This window comes from Ochotona princeps, chromosome 5, assembly GCF_030435755.1.
Source record: "Ochotona princeps isolate mOchPri1 chromosome 5, mOchPri1.hap1, whole genome shotgun sequence".
Lineage (NCBI taxonomy): Eukaryota > Metazoa > Chordata > Mammalia > Lagomorpha > Ochotonidae > Ochotona > Ochotona princeps.
The window spans coordinates 107,370,048-107,391,472 of NC_080836.1; the positions used below are offsets into that span (position 1 = coordinate 107,370,048).

At 58.9% G+C, this 21,425-nt stretch overlaps 1 protein-coding gene across 6 annotated transcripts in view; it reads right to left on the reverse strand.

Moving 5' to 3' along the window:
* HDAC4 (histone deacetylase 4) overlaps window positions 1–21,425 on the reverse strand; it is a 162,025-nt gene that overhangs the window by 113,381 nt on the left and 27,219 nt on the right. The window contains exon 1 of one of the 6 annotated variants that reach the window (XM_058665205.1): window positions 637–929. The exons of 2 other annotated variants lie outside the window; for them this stretch is intronic. In XM_058665205.1, coding sequence (XP_058521188.1) covers window positions 637–697 — 61 coding nt within the window. In that variant the 5' untranslated portion in view covers window positions 698–929. Of the gene's footprint in view, window positions 1–636; window positions 930–21,425 lie in introns of those variants that run through there. 3 more of the 6 variants (XM_058665203.1, XM_058665201.1, XM_058665200.1) reach the window with 3 other exon arrangements.

Below are 21,425 nucleotides of genomic sequence, written 5' to 3' on the forward strand. Positions count from 1 at the left end.
CCTTACGGCACCTTCAGGCAAGTTTGCACCACTAAGAAACTACGTGAACACCACCCACCCAGTGTCTGAGCATGGAGAATGGACAGCGGGGACAGGCAGAGCTGAGAGTCCCTCCTACCTCTCAAGGGCTCTGGGGACACAGGACACGGATCCCCCAGAGGGCTCATGGCCCACAGCCCTTCCTAGTAAGCAGTCAACACTGTACAAGCTTTCACCGAGTGGGCGAAATCCCGGCTGCCTGCTACTCAGCACTGCCTGGAACCCACAGATACCTCACAGAGATGAGTGACGGAAGGGGCAATTGTTTCAGCTGGAGTGAAGCATGCATCCCTCGCCCCCCCACTGGCAGCCAGCACCGGCTTCCAGCCAGGCAGGCGCCACCCTGCCGAAGGAGGGGTCTTTTGCCCCCAAGGGTGAGCCCCAGCACAGGGGCTCTGCACAGCCCGTACATGGGCCAGCCAGGCCACTGCCCTGGCCACACAGCCAGTGCCTGAGCCACCTCGTGTGCCCTTCACACACAGCCCCTGGCCCTGGTATTCTGTCGGTTCCCGCTCACAAGTCCCCAAGCCCCCCGAAGCCCAGGCCGGCAGCATGCTTTCCTGTCGCCAGAGGCAGCCGTGCAGAGGGGCCCTTTACCTTCAGCCAGGGCTGCTGCTGGTGCCCACAAGCCTGTCCACAGCAGCTCCACCGAGGGCATCCAGCACTAAGGCGGGGGAGGAAGCCCAAGCCTGCCTGCTCCCTCGGCCCCGCCCGGTCATCTGGTTTCCATTTCACCCCGTGTTGTCACATTACATAACGGACAGACAATCCATGGATCACCACGAGAGGCCTGGCTGCAAGCTCCGCCGCAGCCTGTTGACGCACAGGCCAGCCCAGCTGAGGGAAGGGGCCATGCCAGGGCAGGCTCCCACGGCACCTGCAGCAGATGCACTTGGGACAGGCCTTGGTCCACCTCCAGCCTGCACCCTGGATGAGGGCTGGCCTTGGAAATAGGCAGGAGAGTGGCCCCACGACACCAGGGTACTGAGAGTTGGGAGGGCCTAGGAGCTGAGGGGGTGAGGAGGAGCCGTTTACACCTTGTATCTGCCACACCAATGTGATATGCACAGCCGTGTGCCAGACAGGGCAATGCCCACAGAGGGCCAGGGCATGGACCTGTCCAGTGGGAAAGGGACAGTGTGTGACAGACACACACAAGTCCCCAGACAGACGGGAACACAATCCCAGAGACGCTCAGCCCAGCAAGCAGAGGGGCAGCACCCAACCAGACGGGGGGCCTTCTCCTCCTGGGCTGGTCTCACCACTGGAGAACAGGAGGGAAAGCTGGTTAGCTCCAACGGGTGCCCACTGTCAGCAGGGGGTGGTGAGGCCCTTACTGACTCCTTAACACATCACCCTCCAGCTTGCCCCACCCAGCAGCCTACACGAGCTCCAGGTCACCATGTCCCCCACCATGGCCACCAAGCACTTTGCTGACCAATCTGGCACAGGCACCTCTTTTCAACCACCTTGACCTTCAAACCACACCTAGCCTCGGAGCCGGCTCCATGGCATAGGGAGCTGGTGTCCAGTTTCAATGCTGGCTCCCGTATTGGAGCACTAGATGCTCCACTTTCAATTCAGCTCAGTGCCCACGCGCACAGGCCCTAGGGCTCTTGTGCCATGTGGCAGACCCGGACGGAGCTCTGGGCTCCTGGACTTGGCCTGGCCAGCACAGCCATTGCAGCTACGTGGGGTGTAACCCAGCAGACAGGAAGTTGATATCAGACTCTCTCTGTGTCTCAGTCGATCTACCCTTCAGATGAAATAAACACAACTTTAAACACCGACCACGTGCTGGCCCTGCTCTGAGGCAGCTCTCGGAGGGAAGGCCTGGCGAGCCTCGGGCCCACCAAGGCAGGTGCCTGGACAGAGCGCTAGCCCTCGGGAGCAAGGGAAGCCAGGGTGCTCCGCAGCTGGGACGTGAGAGCCCAACAGAGCTGAGCCAGCGGGAGGGAGGCCCCCAGACGGTGACGACAGACAGGCGGCAGCACGGCAGGTTCTGCCTGTGTCTGAGTTTGGCTTTGTCCCTGGAACCCCACAAGCCCATCCTCTGTCCATGCCTGAACCTGGGATGCAGGAAGAGCACTGGATCAGAACCCCAAGCACTTCTGTTGCGCACCTTTCCGGAAGCCAGGGCACAATGCCAGCCCCTTGGGCCCAGTACAGCCGCCGTCAGGGCACAGCCCACTCCCCTCAGTCAGGCAGGGCCTGCAGCTGCGCCTCTCCCTGTGCCAATACGTCACCCTCAGAGACTGGGGCAGGGTGGAGGTGGGGAAGACAGGGAACTTGTGGATAAAGAGGGAAGACCTAGGGCCATTGTGGCTCTCCATGGAGATGCTTGCTGGGAGACCCTACGGACCCTACAGAAGAACTGGGCTTGAGGCCTGGGGCTCCCAAGGACAGCCCTGGACTCTGGCAACACCAGGGCTGCAGCCACATGCCAAACAAAACCATTGGAGCAAATGCTGATGCCAGGTGCCAGTGTCCAGCATGAGTGCTGCCAGGGCGAGAGGCAGGCCCCAGGCCTTAATCTCACTAAGCAGAACGGGGCCTCACGGAGGGCTGGTTGGCACTCAGGCATTCCCTGAGCCTCACCCTGGCTGGTGCCCCCATCTTTTTGAAGGACAGCATCCTAGGCATGCAGTCTCGTACCTCACTGTGTGCCCAGCATGTGGCACAGAAGGTCCTTACCCCGAGGTTGAGCACCTGCGAGCCACGGTGGTGCCAGCTGTCTCCATCGGAACAGAATGCTTTAACTGGTGTTTGCTTCAGAAGATATGGGAAACCTGAGCACCAGCAGGTCCGAAATGACAGCAACTGCTGCCTGGTGAACGGGCGCTCCAGGCAGCCGACAGTGCACAGGTGCGGCCCACACGACTCGGAGCTCTCTGAGTGACAGGCCAGGAAACCGCTACTGCACAGATGTGGCCCACACTACACGGAGCTCTCTGACAGTGACAGGCCAAGCAACCACTACTGCACAGGGGCGGCTCACACGCCACTGAGCTCTCTGACAGCAACAGTGGAGCCCTCCCTTAGTGTCCTGAGAAACTCAAGTCTCCAATTCCAACAAATACGAGTATATCCCCAGAAACTGCTCATGCACCAGGCGCTCCCATGACCCAGCAGCAAGCAAGCTGGGCTGTGGGCCCAGTCTTTGGCCACTGTGGGCAGCTCAGAGAGGGCACTGCATAAGCACTGGGGTCTAGTACTCACTGCACATAGGGCGCAGATTGGGAAGGGACGACAGCTCAGTTTCATCCTACCAGAACGTATCGGGAAAGATCACAACTTGACCATCCCAGCCAGATGTAAGGAACACCAGCGACCATGCAGGACCCTCACCAAGTAGCTGGCCACATGGTACAGGGGGCCCACCCATAGCCTGTATGCATGCTGCTTCAAGTCCTGGCCATTCCACTGCTGATCCAATTCCATGCCAATGAGCTTGGGCAAAGAGCTGAGGACGGCAGCCACATGGGAGGCCGAGGGCTCCCAGCTCCTGGCCTCAGCCTGGTCCGGGTCTGACTGCAGTGGGTATTTGGAGAATGAACCAGAGTGAGCTATTTCTTTCCCCTTTCTGCCTCTCCATCTCTGATACTCTGCCTTTCAAATAAATGATCCTTATCCACACACACAAGGCATGCAGAGACTGGGGTGCTTGGCCACATGGCAAGCTGGCTGAGCAGGGAGCAGACGCCACGCACCGCGGCGCCCCCACGCACCGCGGCGCCCCCACGCATGGCGGCTCCCCCAAGCACCCTGGCTCCCCCACGCAGGGCGGCTGCCCCAGCTGCGGGCCTCAAGCCCCACTAGTGCGGGATCCTGAATGCGCTCTGCGGCTCTGCTCCCCAGCTCACTGCAACGTGAACGTCGGGACTTCAAGAGGGCTTAGCCCACAGGAAGGAGAGAGGCATCCACAGAATGCAGGACTGCAGGCCCAGGCCTGGGAGGAGCCCGGTGGCCCTCAGGCCATCTCCTTTCCTCTTAGCCTCCTCACAAATGGGGAGCCATCCTCCTCAGCTCTCCCACAAGTACAGGCAGGCTGGGCAGCGTCCCCTCAGCCTGACCTAGCATACAGGGGCCTTGGGGCCAAATGAACTTGGTCCAGGCAGGTCCTCAGTCCCACCAAGGATGCTCAAAGGTAGCAGGCCATGGAAGCTCTCTGCTCCTGACCTGCCTCCAGCCACTGCCCTGTGGGAACATGTGTGCTCAGGTGCTCTCTGCATGGACACTCACCACAGACCAGTGGAACTCCTTAAGGACACCCCTACATGCCTATGGACACACTCCGTGGATACCACCACATGCCTGTGGTCACTCTCCATGGACATATCCTGTATGCCTATGGTCACTCCCCGTGGACACCCCCCACATGCCTGTGGTCACTCTCTATGGACATATCCTGTATGCCTGTGGACACTTCCTGTGGACACTCCCCTATATGTCTGTGGTCACTCCCCATGGACACCACCCACATGCCTGTGGTCACACTCCATGGACACCTCCACATGCCTGTGGACACTTCCTGTGGACACTCCCCTATATGTCTGTGGTCACTCCCCATGGACACCACCCACATGCCTGTGGTCACACTCCATGGACACCTCCACATGCCTGTGGTCACTCCCTATGGACACCTCCGCACGCCTGCAGACACTCCCCATGGACACCCCCCGCATGCCTGTGGCTACTCCCTGTGGACACCCCCCGCATGCCTGTGGTCACTCCCCATGGACATCCCACACACACCTGTGGTCACTCCCCCGGACACGTCCCATATGCCTGTGGACACTCTCTGTGAACCCCCACATGCTGTGGTCACTCCCTGAGGATACCTGTGGGCACCCTCCATGGATACCTCCACGTGCCTGTGGACACTCTCCGTGGATACCTCCACGTGCCTGTGGACACTCTCTGTGGATACCTCCACGTGCCTGTGGGCACCCTCCGTGGATACCTCCACGTGCCTGTGGACACTCTCCGTGGATACCTCCACGTGCCTGTGGACACCCTCCGTGGATACCTCCACGTGCCTGTGGACACCCTCCGTGGATACCTCCACGTGCCTGTGGACACCTTCCGTGGATACCTCCACGTGCCTGTGGACACTCTGTGGACTCCCCCACATGCCTATGCTCACTCTCAGTGAACACCCCCACGTGCCTGTGGACATTCTGTGAATCCCTCCACGTGCCTGTGGACACTCTGTGGACTCCCCCACATGCCTATGCTCACTCTCAGTGAACACCCCCACGTGCCCGTGGGCACTCTCTGTGGACCCCCCACATGCCTGTCAAAACTCCATGGACCCCCCATGTGCCTGTTTTCACTTTCTGTGGACCCCTCCGCATGCCTGCGGTCACTCTCTGTGGAACCCCCATGTGCCTGTGGTCACTCCCCATGGACATCCCCACATGTCTGTGGTCACTCTCTGTGGACTCCCCACATGCTTCTGTGGACCCCCCCACATGTCTGTGGCCACTCTCCGTGGACACCCCCACGTGTCTGTGGGCACTCTCTGTGGACACCCCCACGTTTTGGCACTCTCCATGGATACCCCGTGTCTGTGGCCACTCTCCATGGACACCCCCACGTGTCTGTGGGCACTCTCCGTGGATACTCCATGTGTCTGTGGTCACTCCCCATGGACATCCCCACATGTCTATGATCACTCTCCGTGGATACCCCCATGTGTCTGTGGGCACTCCCTGTGGACTCCCCACGTGCCTCCGTGGACACTCTCCGTGGACCCCTCCACGTGTCTGTGGGCACTCTGAACACCCCCACATGCCTGTGATCACTCTCCATGGATACCCCCACGTGTCTGTGGTCACTCCGTGGACACCCCCACATGTCTGTGGGCACTCTGGATACCCCCACGTGTCTGTGGTCACTCTCCGTGGATACCCCACGTGTCTGTGGTCACTCTGTGGACACCCCCACTTGTCTGTGGTCACTCTCTGTGGACACCTCCACATGCCTGTGGATGCTCTGTGGATGCTCTGTGGACCCCTCCATGTGTCTGTGGGCACTCTCCGTGGACACCTCCACATGCCTGTGGATGCTCTGTGGACCCCTCCACGTGTCTGTGGGCACTCTCCGTGGATACCTCCATGGGTCTATGGGCACTCTTGGTGGACAACCCCGCAAGCTCAGGCACACCCTGTGATGAGAAGCGGAGCCCTTGGCAGAACGAGACGGCACTGCAGCAGCCAGAGGCTAAAGCAGCAGTTGTACTCAGGGCAGGGACCGAGGAGACAATCAAGCCTGCCCTGGTGGTTCTCCAAGGAACAAGAAAGCCTGGATGGTCCTATAAGCTGAGCTCTGGGTGCAGCAAGACTGTCCCAGCAACAGCCCTCCCCATGCCATGCTGGTCAGTCCCTCAGATGCTCCCAGACATTCTGCCCATGGTCATGTGCACAGTTTGCTCCTTATGGGATCCAGAGCTCTGACAGATGCCAGCAGAGCACAGAAGACAGACTTGAAGAAGAGGGAAAGTACCCACAGCTGGGGACAGGGGGCAGCATTGCTAGGGTCTTGGCCAGGATAGCAAGGAGGCCCCGAGAAGATGGCAACTAGAGACTGGGGGTGTCACAGACCTCTGCCTCCTGGACCCCCGAAGGTGCACTAAGGGGTGGAGCCACATACTGTGTGGGTACCACCCAAAGGGGGCAGACAGACCAAGAAGGGGCAATCAACAAGACCACAGCCCGATTATGGTGTGGGCACCCTAAGGCATGTCCAGGGGTGGCTCCTGGCACAAACAAGCACAAACCTCTCTGGATGAACATGCTCTCAGCCTTGAAAGAATGCCCATAAAAAGTTATTAAGGACATAAAATCGCAACCAGAAACCTCAGGATCTGGGAGCCAGGCCAGCAGTGATGCCAACTGTGAGAAAGTCAGATAGTGGTCACAGAACACACGTGGACAACATGCATGAAGAAACACGTACTATCTTCCGAGGGTCCTGCTGGAGGTCAGCAACCCACCCAAATGTTGCCAAGGGGCAGCTCAGTCAGAAACTGCTGGATCTTAAGCTGACCCAAAAACAACTTGCACAAGTAACAACTGTAACACTAGAATTTACAACCAAATGAATGAGCTAAAAAGCTAAGTAGATACAATGGACGAGAACTGATGAACAGTCAGATAGCAGTGGAGAGAAAATGGAAACCAGAAGAGGTGTGTGTCCCTCTGTGTGTGTCTGTGTGCCACTGCGTGTGTATCTCCAGCTCCGTGTGTATGTCTATGTGTGTCTGTGTGTGCACATCTGTCTCTGTGTGTGTCTGTGTGCACATCTCTGTCCTCACTCTGGCTGCTGAGAGGCCAGAAGCACCAGGCTTGATTGTTGACATTCTTGCTGAGGGCTGGGTGCACTGTGCTGGGTCGAACAGGAACCCGGCCATGGGGTCTGAAGGGGCTCCTGCAAGCCAGTCTAGGACACTGCAGGAGCAGAGTACAGCCATGTCAGGAACCAGCACTGCTGCTGTTCTGAGCAAACAGGTCCATCGGGAGCGAGAGAAAGCTCTTCTGTGCTGTGCAGCCAGCTCCTGCAGGTGGAAGCGCGATGGGACATGAGGGCCACCTCCACCCACCATGGCCACTGTCACAGAGCCAACAGACCAGGCAGGAAGCATCAGTGACACAGACCCGGAGCGTCTCTCCAGCAGATCTCGCTCAGTACAAGGAGAGACAGTCACTCCAGTGTGCAGAAGCCTGCAGGCACACCATGACCCAGCAGAGCCAGGGGAGGCCAGGAAGCCAGCCAAGAACGCATCAGCGCTGAGTGTATCTGAGGGCCTTGCTGCACTCCAATGATGAGGGAGTGCTGGGCAATCCCACACTCTGACAAAACAGCTGCCCTGTGCCCTTTCAGATGCTCATGTTAGCAACCAGACAGATCAAAGCCCATGAATAGAGACAAACAAAGGGGAAGGGCCTGCCACGCAGGACACAGGTCAGGCAGCAAAACCTCAGCCGAGGATAGCACTGCGCCGAGGATGGCACTGCACCACGGCCAACTCCCTGACTCTCATCATGCAGCGTGGTAGTGAAAGTAGGGGGCAGGTGACACACTTTCCAGGGACCCTGAGAGCAAGACTGCCTAAATAAAGGCACACCAATAAGACCCCGGTGAGGGCCAGGCGGCGTCCCCACACCAGTAAGACCCCAGTGAGGGCCAGGCAGGGTCCCCACACCAGCAAGTCCCGGGTGACAGCCAGGCAGGGTCCCCACACCAGAACGACAGACACCCTGGCCCGACTGGAAGGGCCACACACTCCAACCCCTCTCCTCTTCAGAGAGCCGATCTCCCTCACTGGTGCACGAGCCACTCCACAGTGAGACCTCGGTCATGAAGAACTGCACGTAGGGTCCTAGGCCCCTTCCCCAGCACCCTACTTGCGCTTCTCCACCTGCGCCCCATAGTACAGCTTACGTTCTGTGACCTCCTCCCACACTGTCTACCAGCAGGCTCTCAGATGGAGGCCGGGAGTTCAGGAGCCACCTGGAGGAGGCCCGTACCGCGAGGACTGAGAGAAGGCACCGTCCAGGCCTGAGCGCTCGCTCTCAGGAACTCCATGGCAGCACAGCAGGCCGGCCACCTGGAACTCAAGCAGGGCTTCACAGAGTGTATTTCTCCCAAGACCCTTCTCCCCAATGGGATCCTAGCACTGTGTGGTGCTGTCCACCCTCAGGCTGTCCCGTCCCACAAACAGCCCCCAGCCCGGGGAGCCCGTCCCATCTCCAACACATTTCAACTGAGCAGTCTTGGAGGGCCCTTGTGAGGTTTTCTAAGAAAATTGTCAATGTTCACATCTGTGGTTACAAAAATTCCATTTACTGTGGAAGCCTGTTTAACTTCTCCTTTGCATGCTCTTCCTTCTCTCCTGGCTTTCCCGTTTGTCCTCTTCTTGCGGCACACTGCTAACAATGCTACCATTTATTTTCCTCTCCCGTGACCCTCGACTGAAACGCAGCAGCCAACCAATGCACATGCGCCATGTGTCACAACCTGACAACATGCACCGTCACCTCCTGCAGCGGGAACAAGCCACCTTCAGGCCCCCGCAGCTCATGTCGCCAGTGCCCTTGGCCTGCAAGACCCAGGGCTTGGACGCACAGGGTGCCCAAGCCCAGCCACCGATGGCTGGCTCTATCCCTCAGTGACACAGGACACAGCCTTGGGCAGCTACACTTAGCAAAACACCTGGTGCAGAGACCACACAGCGCACCCTCTCCAAGGCCCTGCCTCTCTGTTCATTACCTTCAGCTGGATCTCCTAGCCACACCCATGTGCCCCAGGTGGGGCTTCTCCTTGGGTGGGTCACATGGACCGTGGGTCCAGAGCAGCCTGCAGATTCCAGGTACTCGGGGAATGCCTCATGACAAAGGAGCGGAAGTGTGGGGGAGGGAACCGGCCACTCAGTGCAACAGGTGACGCCAGCAGCCCGCCCGCAGGGAAAGGAGACCAGCTCGCATGGAGACACAGACAGGGAGGCGGCTGCACACGTGCACACCCCACACCTGGCACGGACAGAGGAGGCTGCACACGCACACAACCCAGACCTAGGACGGACAGGGGGCGGCTGCACATGTGCACGCCCCAGTCCCCACAGTCCCACCGTAGGATTTGACCCTACTAGGGCAACATTATAAAAGCACTCAGCCTTGAGCACAAAGACACAGGGACAGAGTTCACGGCAGGGTCATCTACCAGGGCAAGGTAAATGCCCATTAGTGGGGGTGAGGGGTATGTCCTGAAACATGCCATGCTCACCTACCACTTGTGGGACACACCTAGCAGACACACTCAGAGACAAAAACCTGGCTTCCCCAGGACCGGCTCAGCCCGCCACCCCTTCAAATCTTTATTCTTAGAGTCTCTGTTTCTAAGGCAGATCTTCCAGTGCCTGAGTCACTCCCCAGTGGCCTCAGCCAGGAACTGTCCACGCCTCTGATGTGGCTGGCAGTGGCCCTAGGACCTAAGTCATCACCTCCTGCTTCCTGGAGGCATCGACCCAACGGGCCCTCCAGCACAACATGCCAACCCGGCAAACGTGCTGCCTCAAGCTGCTGCACCATGATACCCGCCCTTGAAAACTTTAAGAAACAGTGACACCGTCTACAGGAAACACGCAGCAGGAGAGCGCAGTCCGACGGGTGCACTGTGCAAGGCACAGCCCAAAGGAGCCCAGCCAGAGGCGACATGACCTGGGCTGCTGAGAAGGCAACACAGAGCGAGCTCAGAACTGCAGCAGTTCCCAAGACCCAACCACGGTTCCCAACAGACACTTCTGCAGGTGACCCGGAACTGCAAGGTCAAGGGCTAACCACACCGCCAGAAAGAACAGCTCTAGGCACCCTCAGAGCTAGGCAGTACAAGCCCGGTACGGAGGGCTGAGGGTGCGGGTCTGGGCAGAGGCTGGTAGAAAACCACAGTAAAGGGTCTGGCGTGGTAGCTTAGTGGCTGGAGTCCTCACCTTACATGTGCTGGAATCCCATATGGACACCGGTTCATATCCTGGCTGCTCCACTTGCCTTCCAGCTCCCTGCTTGTGGCCTGGGAAAGCAGTCAAGGATGGCCCGAAGCCTTGGGATCCTGCACCCACGTGGGAGACCCAGAAGAAGCTCCTGACTTTGGATTAGTTCAGCTCTGGCCACTGCGGCTACTTAGAGAGTGAGCCAGTATACATAAGATCTTTCTCTCTGTCCCTACTTCTCTCTGTAAACCTGACCTTACAATTTAAAAAAATTAACTAACTAACTAGCACTCACCTTGGTAAACAGACTGTCTCAACACACCAGTCTTGCTAGTTGATACAAAATAAATCCTCAAGGCACAACCAACACCAAAACAAAGCACGCGGGGACAGTGGGCAGTGGAGTCCAGCGCCACGTGACTTCCTGAAGCTGCCGGGCCCTTGGCTGCGGTGGGCAGGTTGCTCTCCAGGAACAGCACCGCTGCGGCACCTGCAGACTCCACAAACGTTCTCACACCAACCTGACCACAAACAAGACCCTGCGGTCACGTTCCTCAGGGGCGAGACAAACCCACAGACTCCACCTCCGCAAGGCCTGGGAACAGGAGGGCACTGCCGCCCCCACCCCTGCCCCAGTTGCACCTGCTTCTGGAAAAATCCCAAGGGGGCTGCTGAACCAACCCCTGCCACACAGCTTCCCTCAGAGCCTGTGAGCCCAGGAAGCTCCCAGCGCAGCCCTCACAGCTACCGGCCAGGGCAGCCACAAGGCCAGAGGATGTAACACCTCACCAAGGCAGGCTTGGGCCCCTGCACCCCACCGTCCTCACAGGCACCCCACCTCTACTCCGCTCAGCTCTAGCCCAAATGTACAAGGGCCCAGACAGCCTGCCCTGCCGCGCACCCTGCAGAGCCCTGGCCAAAGCAGGGCGATCTTTCCTCAAGTCCACCATGTCAAGGTCACAGCTCCCTGGGCCTGTTCCTCCCCAAGGCTTATGGGTACCGTAGAAACTGAAGCCTGCAACCAGACACTGGCACCCGTGAGGCCAGCTATGGGCATGGCTGGCAGCCAGCACTGGCTTACACGGGGATCCACACCAAGGGCCTTGCACAACTCCCCACAAGTGCTGAGAAACTAGAGCCAAAGCCAAGGGTGCAGCCCAGCCCTGGCAGCTCCCAGCACCCTTACCTCCTGCAGGCTGGCATCCAAGGGAGGCTGTGGGGCGGGGGACCAAGCTTCTCTCCCAGCCACCACGGCTGCACCTCCACGCCCACCACCCAGGACCCAGGGAAGCCATCAAACTCAGCAGGTTGGGGCAGCCTACCGGAGGCCTGTCCACAAGGTCGTCCCTGCGCATCCTTGGCACCCGCCAGCTGCAGGCTTCTGGGGACTGTCACCTCATGCGCTTGGGCAGTGCACAGGTGCCTGGAGAGCCTGGAAGCCCTCAGCCCCACAGCCTCAGTCAACGGCAGGGCGTTCTCCCATGGCGAATGCCTGGCCACCCGAGAGGCACTGCATTTCACTCAGCCTAGGCACCCATGCTAGTCTCTGGAGGCCTATATCAGGGCTGGCTGCCGCACACATGAGCACAGAGCAAAGGGGCCGCAGGTCACAGGAGGGCCGAGCACAGCCTAGGGCACCGCCAAGGTCTCCAGTGCCTGTGTGGCCATCTCAGAACTAACAGAGCGCAAACTCCTACCGGGTCTCCAAAACCCTTCAGAGGGCATGCACTAAAATGGCCACCAGGGACACTGGAGAAGGGGAGCACGCCCAGCCATGCCGGACCCTTAGAGGAACGGCTGTCCAGCCCCACGCCTGAGTCCCCAGCCATGCCGGACCCTTAGAGGAACGGCTGTCCAGCCCCACGCCTGAGTCCCCAGCCATGCCGGACCCTTAGAGGAACGGCTGTCCAGCCCCACGCCTGAGTCCCCAGCCATGCCGGACCCTTAGAGGAACGGCTGTCCAGCCCCACGCCTGAGTCCCCAGCCATGCCGGACCCTTAGAGGAACGGCTGTCCAGCCCCACGCCTGAGTCCCCAGCCATGCCGGACCCTTAGAGGAACGGCTGTCCAGCCCCACGCCTGGCCCTGTGGGCGGGCCCTGACTGCCTTGTCTCCAGGGCAGGCCAGCACTGGCCGGGCGTCAACAGTGGTGGAGCTGGGCTTGCTGTTTATGTCTGTTCCAGACAGCAGGGGGAGGTTATGACGAGTTAATGACGCAAGAGTTCCCCACACCGCATGCCAGAAATTAACCAAGGGAGGAGGAATTCTCTTTATGAAACCGCCCAGCAGCCGCTGACCTGCCAGGGAAGCTGGGAGTGTAAGTTGAGCTCCCGCCTCCACAGCGACCCACCAGGCACAGGCAGATGACAGCCCAGAGCCGCCTCTCCCTGCACCAGGCTAGGCAGCCCAGTGGCACCAGGCCCTTCGGGGGTCTGAGTGCCCTGAGCCCTGGGGTCTGCACTTCAGTCTGCTACCTGCAGAGGTGGGTTCTCAGGCTTCCAACCAGCCATCACCAGCACAGGGAAGGGTCCTGCCCGCATCAGCAAAATGGATGCAGAAGCAGCGACCTGGGATCCGAGCCATGTGCCCCACACCACATCACCAGCACAGATGTCCCTGGGTTCCTGCCACACAGCCGTCCTCTCGCTCCTGCCAATGCCGGGCTGCCTGTGCCCAGAGTCAGCTGGATGGACGGACGGCTCTCAGGACGCAAGGGGAGACTATCATGAACACTCAAGAATTTGAGAATCACACTTCACCTTGTTCTAAAACGTCAAACACTGAAGGACACAGGTTTTGTAGGCTTATCAAAAAGAGCCCGAGTGTGACACAGCTCACTAAGCTGAAACGTAGCCAGGGCTAGCGCTGATTGCTGCGATGAGGTCCGCTGCACGGGCTTCTCCAAGGCCACCACGGGACAGAGCAGGTGCAGCGGCCCAGCCGGGAGGACCTGGCCCACTGGGCGCCCTGGGCGCCCACTGCAGGTGCACACAGTCATACATGACTGCTACAGAAGATCCATCAGGGAAGAGCAGAGGCCCCCAGGGGCAGTCAGGGGTAAGCGTCAGAGGCTCCCTGTCCTGGCCCAAGCACCCAGCTAGGAACCTGAGGACCACAGGACAGCCAGCCAGCAGGGACACCAAACTCCACAACCACGACCGCTGCCAGCCGCGGCAAGAGATGAGGCTGCTCCTCACTGTGCCACCACCAGAAGGCCTGCCTTCCCAGGCAGACAACCAGCTGCACCAAATGTCCACACTATGCCACCACCAGAAGGCCTGCCTTCCCAGGCAGACAACCAGCTGCACTTCAATCACCTGTGGGAAGGCAGAGACAGACGAGACATTCCATCTGCTGGTTCACTCCAAATGTCCACCAGCTGGAGCTGGGCCAGGCCAAAGTCAGGAGCCTGGCACTCCTCTGGAACCCGAGGGCCTGGCCGCCACTGCCTGCTGCCACCCAGAGTGCCCAGCAGCGGGAAGCCGAGCTCAAGGCAGAGCAGTCGGACCTGCAGCCAGGCACTCCACCGGCATGCCACCTCCTGTGCCATCATCTCCTGCATTACAGGAATTGCACGGACTGCCACCCAGAGAAGGTACGGCCTACCACGGAAAAGCCAGCCTCATTCTAGGCCAAGCTAGGAGCGAGTCCCCAGAACCTGGCCTGCGGCCTCCTTCACTGGTGGGCAGGAACATCAAGGTGAGACAGATCTGAGGTCCAGCCCAGCCCAGGGAAGCATCAAGCCCTGTCTTGCCATACTCAGTAGACCCTGCTCCCTGAGAAGGCCCAAGCAAGGTGGCAGCCAAATGCCACAGGAAGCCACAGCGGGAGGGACGGGGAGAGCAGCCAGGCATGCTTAGGCCATGGGGATGTGACCACAGCCAGGAGGTGCCCAGACCTCAGGGTTGAAGCAGCCCAGGCTGTAGGCAAATTTGGGATCCTTCCAAGTGTACAGCCACAGTGAAGGTGCCAGCCTGACATGAGCTGGGCCTGCAGAACGGGGTACCCCAAGGCCACGCTCAACAGCAGAACCTCAACACTGACAGTGGAGTGCAAGTGCAGCTGCTGTGGCAGGTGGAAGCATGAGGCACACTGGGGAGCTCACGGGAAGTGTGGCCCAGAGCAATGGGGTGGGTGCCATCCAAGGAGCCAGGCCCGGGGCCCTGCAGGCATCTCCATGCTGGTCGGCCAACACCCAGATGACAGTTCCAGGCCTGCAGCAAGAGCATCTGAGCTGCCTGGGGTGCCCCCAGACCCCAGCCCTGAGAGGACTTCTGAGCAGCCTGGGGTGCCCCCAGACCCCAGCCCTGAGAGGACTTCTGAGCAGCCTGGGGTGCCCCCAGACCTCAGCCCTGAGAGGACTTCTGAGCAGCCTGGGGTGCCCCCAGACCCCAGCCCTGAGAGGACTTCTGAGCAGCCTGGGGTGCCCCCAGACCCCAGCCCTGAGAGGACTTCTGAGCAGCCTGGGGTGCCCCCAGACCCCAGCCCTGAGAGGACTTCTGAGCAGCCTGGGGTGCCCCCAGACCCCAGCCCTGAGAGGACTTCTGAGCAGCCTGGGGTGCCCCCAGACCTCAGCCCTGAGAGGACTTCTGAGCAGCCTGGGGTGCCCCCAGACCTCAGCCCTGAGAGGACTTCTGAGCAGCCTGGGGTGCCCCCAGACCCCAGCCTGGAACAAGGCCCAGACAGCAAGCCACGCCCCAGAGGAGTGGCAATCTGACTCTAGCAGGTATGGAAAGAAGGATATTTCCCAGTGGCTACAAGGCCACTGTCCAAGGGAGAACATGAAGTCTGCAAGGGCTTAAAATAGCTCCCAGATACACAAGTGCAGGGGCTGCCCTTCCTAGCACAGAGAATGGAGGAGGGCTAGGCACGCTGGGCACCACGGCTAACGACAGGTGAGACAAACACCCCAGCCACTGCGCCACCTGCAAGGACACCAAACATTACAAACTCCTACACAGATCCAGTAGTAAAGTGAACCTCAAGAGCCTTTAACAACTGGCATTAAACACAGGAAATTCAATGCCTATAATGAAATTAAACTGGAAATCATAACAAAAGCAAACTTTTAGAACTTTCATAAAGGGCTGGTACAGCCAAAAAAAAAAGGAAGACCAAGAAAAGTAAAAATTCAAAGATGTAAATACTTGTCCTAACCAATAAAAGACATCAGAAACAGATAAAATCAGCCCCAGCCGATCAATGACAGAGAATTAAAGGCGGGGCAGGGGTTTGGCCGCTGGAGCCGCAGCCTGCACCGTGCATCCTAGGTGGTGGCAGGTGGCAGCTCAGGTACGGGGGCCCTGCCACAGTCCTGGATGCAGCGCCTGCTCCAGCTCCTGAACCAAGACTTTTCAAAAGTTTCACTTATCAATCTTTAAAAAAAAAAAAAAGAATATAAAAGAAGCAGTTAACAGTAAGAGCAGAAACTGATCTTTAAAATGCACCGAGAACAAGAGTTCAGGTCAGCTCACCAGGGAGTGGCTGTGCTTGGGGAAGCACGTTGGCCTCAGTAAACTCTGGGAACCAAGTGGAGCAACCAGTGAGGCCAAGCCAGGCTGTGGCTGCATCGCCACAGGTGCAAGATCAGGTAGGTTTACATGAAGTCAGTGTTCCAAGAAAAAGAAGTGGGCGGGGAAGGAAAACTCAAGAAGGGCCATCTGTAGCCCAGAAAGCCAAACAGACTTACTCTCTGACTTATCCTAAAACCCTTGTCAAGCAGAGAGAGAACACAGCTTCATCACACTCCGAGAGAGGAACACAGAGGCCGGCGCCGTGGCCTGCTGGCACCGTGGCCTGCTGGCGCCGTGGCCCGCTGGTGCCGTGGCCCGCTGGTGCTGTGGCCTGCTGGCGCCGTGGCCCGCTGGTGCCGTGGCCTGCAGGCTAATCCCCCACCTTCAGGGGGCTTGCCATAGGGGCACCAGTCCAGTCCCAGCTGGCCTGGGAAAGTGAGTCCTTGGGCTCCTGCACCCCATGGGAGACCTGGAGGAGAATCCTGGCTCCTGGCTTTGAATCAGCTTAGTTCCGGCCACTGGGGCCATTTGGAGAGTGAAACAGGGACTGGAAGATCTTTCTCTGCTCTCCTTCTCTCTAAACCTCACCTTTCAAATAAAAACAAAATAAATGTTAAAAAATTCAAATATATACAAAGATACACCACATACACGGACTGAGTCTGCAATACAAATCCATGGTATGTCAAGGAAGACTACAGCAGGCGTGGAAATGCAAAGGGCCGCGCGGCAGCGACTTCAGAGCCAAGGGTTCAAAGACCGGTAGAGGACAGGACACGAGTTAGGATGGCGGCTGCAGACAGCAGCACACAAGCCGGGTCTCCCCCAGGGGTGCCCAGGAGCCAAGCCCTGGGGCCACAGCTGCTGCCTCCTTGGGCGAACAGAACCAGAGCAAAGTCCAGAAAGATGACACTCTACACACACACACTTGACCTATGACCCGGCCAAGTGGCACTGGCTAGCAGAGGAGAGGGGTCAACTAAACATCCAAATGGAGACAGTCATGTAGTCCCCACCTTCCAATGATTTTAAAAATACCTAAAGTTTGATGGGCTACGGACCATGGATTGACGGGTTACACAATGAGGTGTCTCGGAACACCTCCGTACGTGACACAACCCGCGCTAGGACACTGGGTTATGCTCAACTGAAGGTCTGTTCGTCAAACTCCTCATTAAGGAGAGAAGGTGTCTGCTGCCGGGAGACACTCGCCCGTACCAGAGCCCCTGGCGCCTTCCCGGCTCCTGCTGATGTACCCAACACCTGGGTCTCTGGCATGCCCGAGACATCTGGCTGCAGTTCTACGCGCCAGGCTCCAAACTGACCCAGGCCTGGCTCCTGCAGCCCTCAGAGGGATGGTCAGCAGATGGGGGATCTCCCTCCAACATCTCTCTCAATCTTCCAGATAAAATGAAAGTGAGTCAACAGAAATTTTTTTTTTTAAAGATTTATTCAGTTTATTACAAAGTCAGATATACAGAGAGGAGGAGAGACAGAGAGGAAGATCTTCTGTCCGATGATTCACTCCCCAAGTGAGCCACAACGGCCGGTGCGCGCCGATCCGAAGCCGGGAACCTGGAACCTCTTCCAGGTCTCCCACGTGGGTGCAGGGTCCCAAAGCATTGGCCGTCCTCAACTGCTTTCCCAGGCCACAAGCAGGGAGCTGGATGGGAAGTGGAGCTGCCGGGATTAGAACCAGCGCCCATATGGGATCCCAGGGCGTTCAAGGCGAGGACTTTAGCCGCTAGGCCACGCCGCCGGGCCCCAGAAATTATTTAAAAACAAAAATAATGGCAGCCCACAGACAGAAAACAGCAACAGAAATTAAGCAGCAAGGACTCATATCCAATCTCTATAAACAGGAAATAAAGACAACCTGGTTTCTCAGACAAGGAAGACTTGGGTTAATCGCCAAGAGAAGGTGGATGGACACACACAGAAACACAACCTGGCGAGGAGGTCGCAGACACGACAGACAGGAGCGGGACAACGGCTAGCCACGCACAGAACGTCTGGCAGACACCGAGCAGCTCAGCAGGAACACACTGCACCGACACACGGAGCCAGCCCGGGGCACCAACACAGCACAGGAATGAGTTACCGTCCCAGGACTCCACTGACCTAAGTCCCAAAGTAGAAGGACGAGGCCAAGGTGCCCGAAGCCAGAGCAGGGGCTGGGGGCTCCTGGAGTTGCACGTGCTACCTGTGGTCTCAGGCTTAGCCTGGGGGGCGGCTGGCCACACCGGACCCTCTGAGGGCTCGAAGTCTGTGACAGCCACAATTTAGAGACAGAGCACCTACAAGTTCCACCACACTGACTCAAGGCCATCACACACACACAGCCCAGAACAATCCCAAAAGGAGAATGTGCCCAGCCAATGGTGACTGTGAGCAGACGGGCAGCAGCAGACAGAAGTCCGTCACTGTGGGGGCACACACGGAAGGAAACAGAGCAGACAGCAAACACAGAGACCCAGGTGCCAGTCACCATCAGCCCCACAGGGGCATGCACTGCCTCCTGCATGAGCACGCCCCCCTGCCACCAGAGACCCAGGTGCCAGTCACCATCAGCCCCACAGGGGCATGCGCTGCCATCCTGCATGAGCACGCCCCCCTGCCACCAGAGACCCAGGTGCCAGTCACCATCAGCCCCACAGGGGCATGCGCTGCCATCCTGCATGAGCACGCCCCCCTGCCGCCAACCTGGTCAGGGAGGAGCTGGTGTCCCCAAACAGCCCAAATGGAGGGTCCACACATCACACAGACACACTGCCATTCTCACAGGCAAAACACTCCTGCCAGGAAGCAGGGGACTCCATGCCACCTTTCAGACATGCCACCCACACATACGCTCACACCTGAGCTCAGGGACTCCATGCCACCTGACAGACATGCCACCCACACATACGCTCACATGCACGCACACACATGCACACTCACACATGTGTGCACTCACATATACACACACTCCCACATGTGCACACACACACAGGGGAAGAAGTCAGGAAGCAGTCAGGACCAGTGCAGTCAGGGAGCACAGCCCACAGTCGGCAAGGTGGGAAGTGAAGTGCCTCCCTTGGCCTCACGCACTCAGGGCTCAGCAACCGTTAGATGGCCGCAGCTGCACCTCACATTTGCTGTCTCTTGCTTTCCTCCAAGCTCCCAGCTTGCTTCCAAGAATGAGGCTAAATTTGCAGCACATCCACACCTCTGAACGGCGCCAACTTCTGCTCCCAAACATACGGAGGCAGCAGAGACAGGATGCAGCTTGGCGGCCCCTGGCTGTGCGTGACCAAGCTTTCCAGGAACAGAACAAGCCGGCAGGGTCTGGGTGCTGCTGAGCTCTGCTCCCCTGGGCAGGTTTGGCAGCAAGGACCAGGGCCATGGGCTCCTTCTTTCTGCACAACGAGGCGCTCAGGGATAGAGCAGCAGTCGGGTGTCAGGGGAGGTGGTCGGGAGGGAAAGGGGCCAGGTTGGCAGGCTACCCGAGCAGATGGCCCAGGAGGAGGGCGCTGCGCCTCGGGCCTGCTCCTCGGCCAGGTGCTCAGTGCCGAGGCCCAGGAGGAGGGCGCTGCGGCTCGGGCCTGCTATTCAGCCAGGTGCTCAGTGCCGAGGCCCAGGAGCAGGGTGCTGCGGCTCGGGCCTGCTATTCGGCCAGGTGCTCAGTGCCAAGGCCCAGGAGGAGGGCGCTGCGGCTCGGGCCTGCTATTCGGCCAGGTGCTCAGTGCCAAGGCCCAGGAGGAGGGCGCTGCAGCTCAGGCCTGCTATTCGGCCAGGTGCTCAGTGTCGAGGCCGCTCCAGAAGAGGGAAGGGGACCCAAGCAGAGCAAGGAGCCAGAACTCAGCTCCCAGCCTGTGGTCCTGGCCTGCTGCTGCCTGTCACTCACCAGCCCCGACCAGCTGGGTGCCCTCGCAAGCCCCCACCCTGCGTAGCATATGGGAGGGTAGGGGGCATGCTTGGCCTCCTCTTCCTCACCTTCACCCATCTCCCTGCCCTCCCACCCTAACCCTCTTCACACTCACTCAGCTCCTCGCAGTTCCCACACCTGCTTGTCATGCTCAGTGTAGCAATGATTGTCAACGCCCGCTGCCAGGATGCATCAGCATGCCACCAGCAACATCACCCCACCAATGCCTTCACAACCAACACAGGACAGCACCAAGCGCTGTAAAACTGCCTGGAAGTTCCCAGGGAGGAGAGTGCTCCCCATGTCTCCGTCCACCAGGACCAGGGAAGTGAAAACACATGCTGCCTTATTCCCACCCCAGACATCCAAGACAGCTGAACAAGTTGGTCTCATGGTGGTTCTCCCAGGGGTGTCAGCACCTGCTGTGCCCTCACTGAGGTCTCCCAGAGGTGTCAGCACCTGCTCTGAGGTCTCCCGAGGTGTCAGCACCTGCTGTGGTCTGACTCTGATAGCCACTTGAGTGTTAGTGTCCACTATGGTCTGACTATTGGTATTCCCACAGCCAGCATGGTGCAAACATGATGTGGCCTTCAGAAAGTGGTGAGTTGCTAGGCTGGGCTAGCAGCCTTTCCAGCACACGAGCCACAAGGCCCAAGATCCTGGCCGGCATCAAGTCAAGTGGGCCTGGTCTGGACCTGCAGCCTGACGTGCTGAGTATTCGGTCCAGGGCGTTCGTAGCCAGAGCCCGCTCCTGCATGAGCAGACCCTGGACAGCAGTCTTCTCAGCACCTCCAGCTGCACGGCCTCCTCGGGGGGGCCCTAGATCAGGACGACCGCTGACGGGCCTCGCTGGGCAGGAGGCCGTGGACAGGCACTTCGTGTGTGACTTCCCGCAAGCTGTACTACACTCCTTTGAAAACACACAGTATGCGTGGGTCCTCATGGGAACGTGTCTTTTAAGAAAACAGGGATTTCCAATTTCGGGGGGCACCCAGATAAATCCATGCTTTAGTTCATTTCTCATGAACTTTTTGAAATACCAAAGTATTAGTAAATTAGAAACCAAGTACAATGCTGTGAAATCTCCAACCCTCTCAGCTCTGAGTCAGGATCGGCGCATCAGGTGAAAATAGCCAGCGGACACGACTGCCGGTCGGCTGCAGAGCAGACACGCAGCCCCAGCGGCGCAGCCCGGGCCTGGCAGACACCCACAAGAGCCTCTGAGGCAAAACGTCCCCAGCCACCCGCCAGTTCACCTGGTAACCAGTCAGCTCCTTCAATCCCAAGCCCACGAGCAGACTGATGGACACGTCCACACTTGGGCTACACGCATCACAGCAGGCCCACCACGCGCAGGTCCCCACCTGCCCAAGGCCCCCTCGCCTTCCGGCATGTGTCCCCGGAAACAGCAGAGCAGGCCGGGTCATTCCCCTCTCTAGGCCCACAGAGTGCAGGTCTGGCCTTGGGCATCCCTCAGA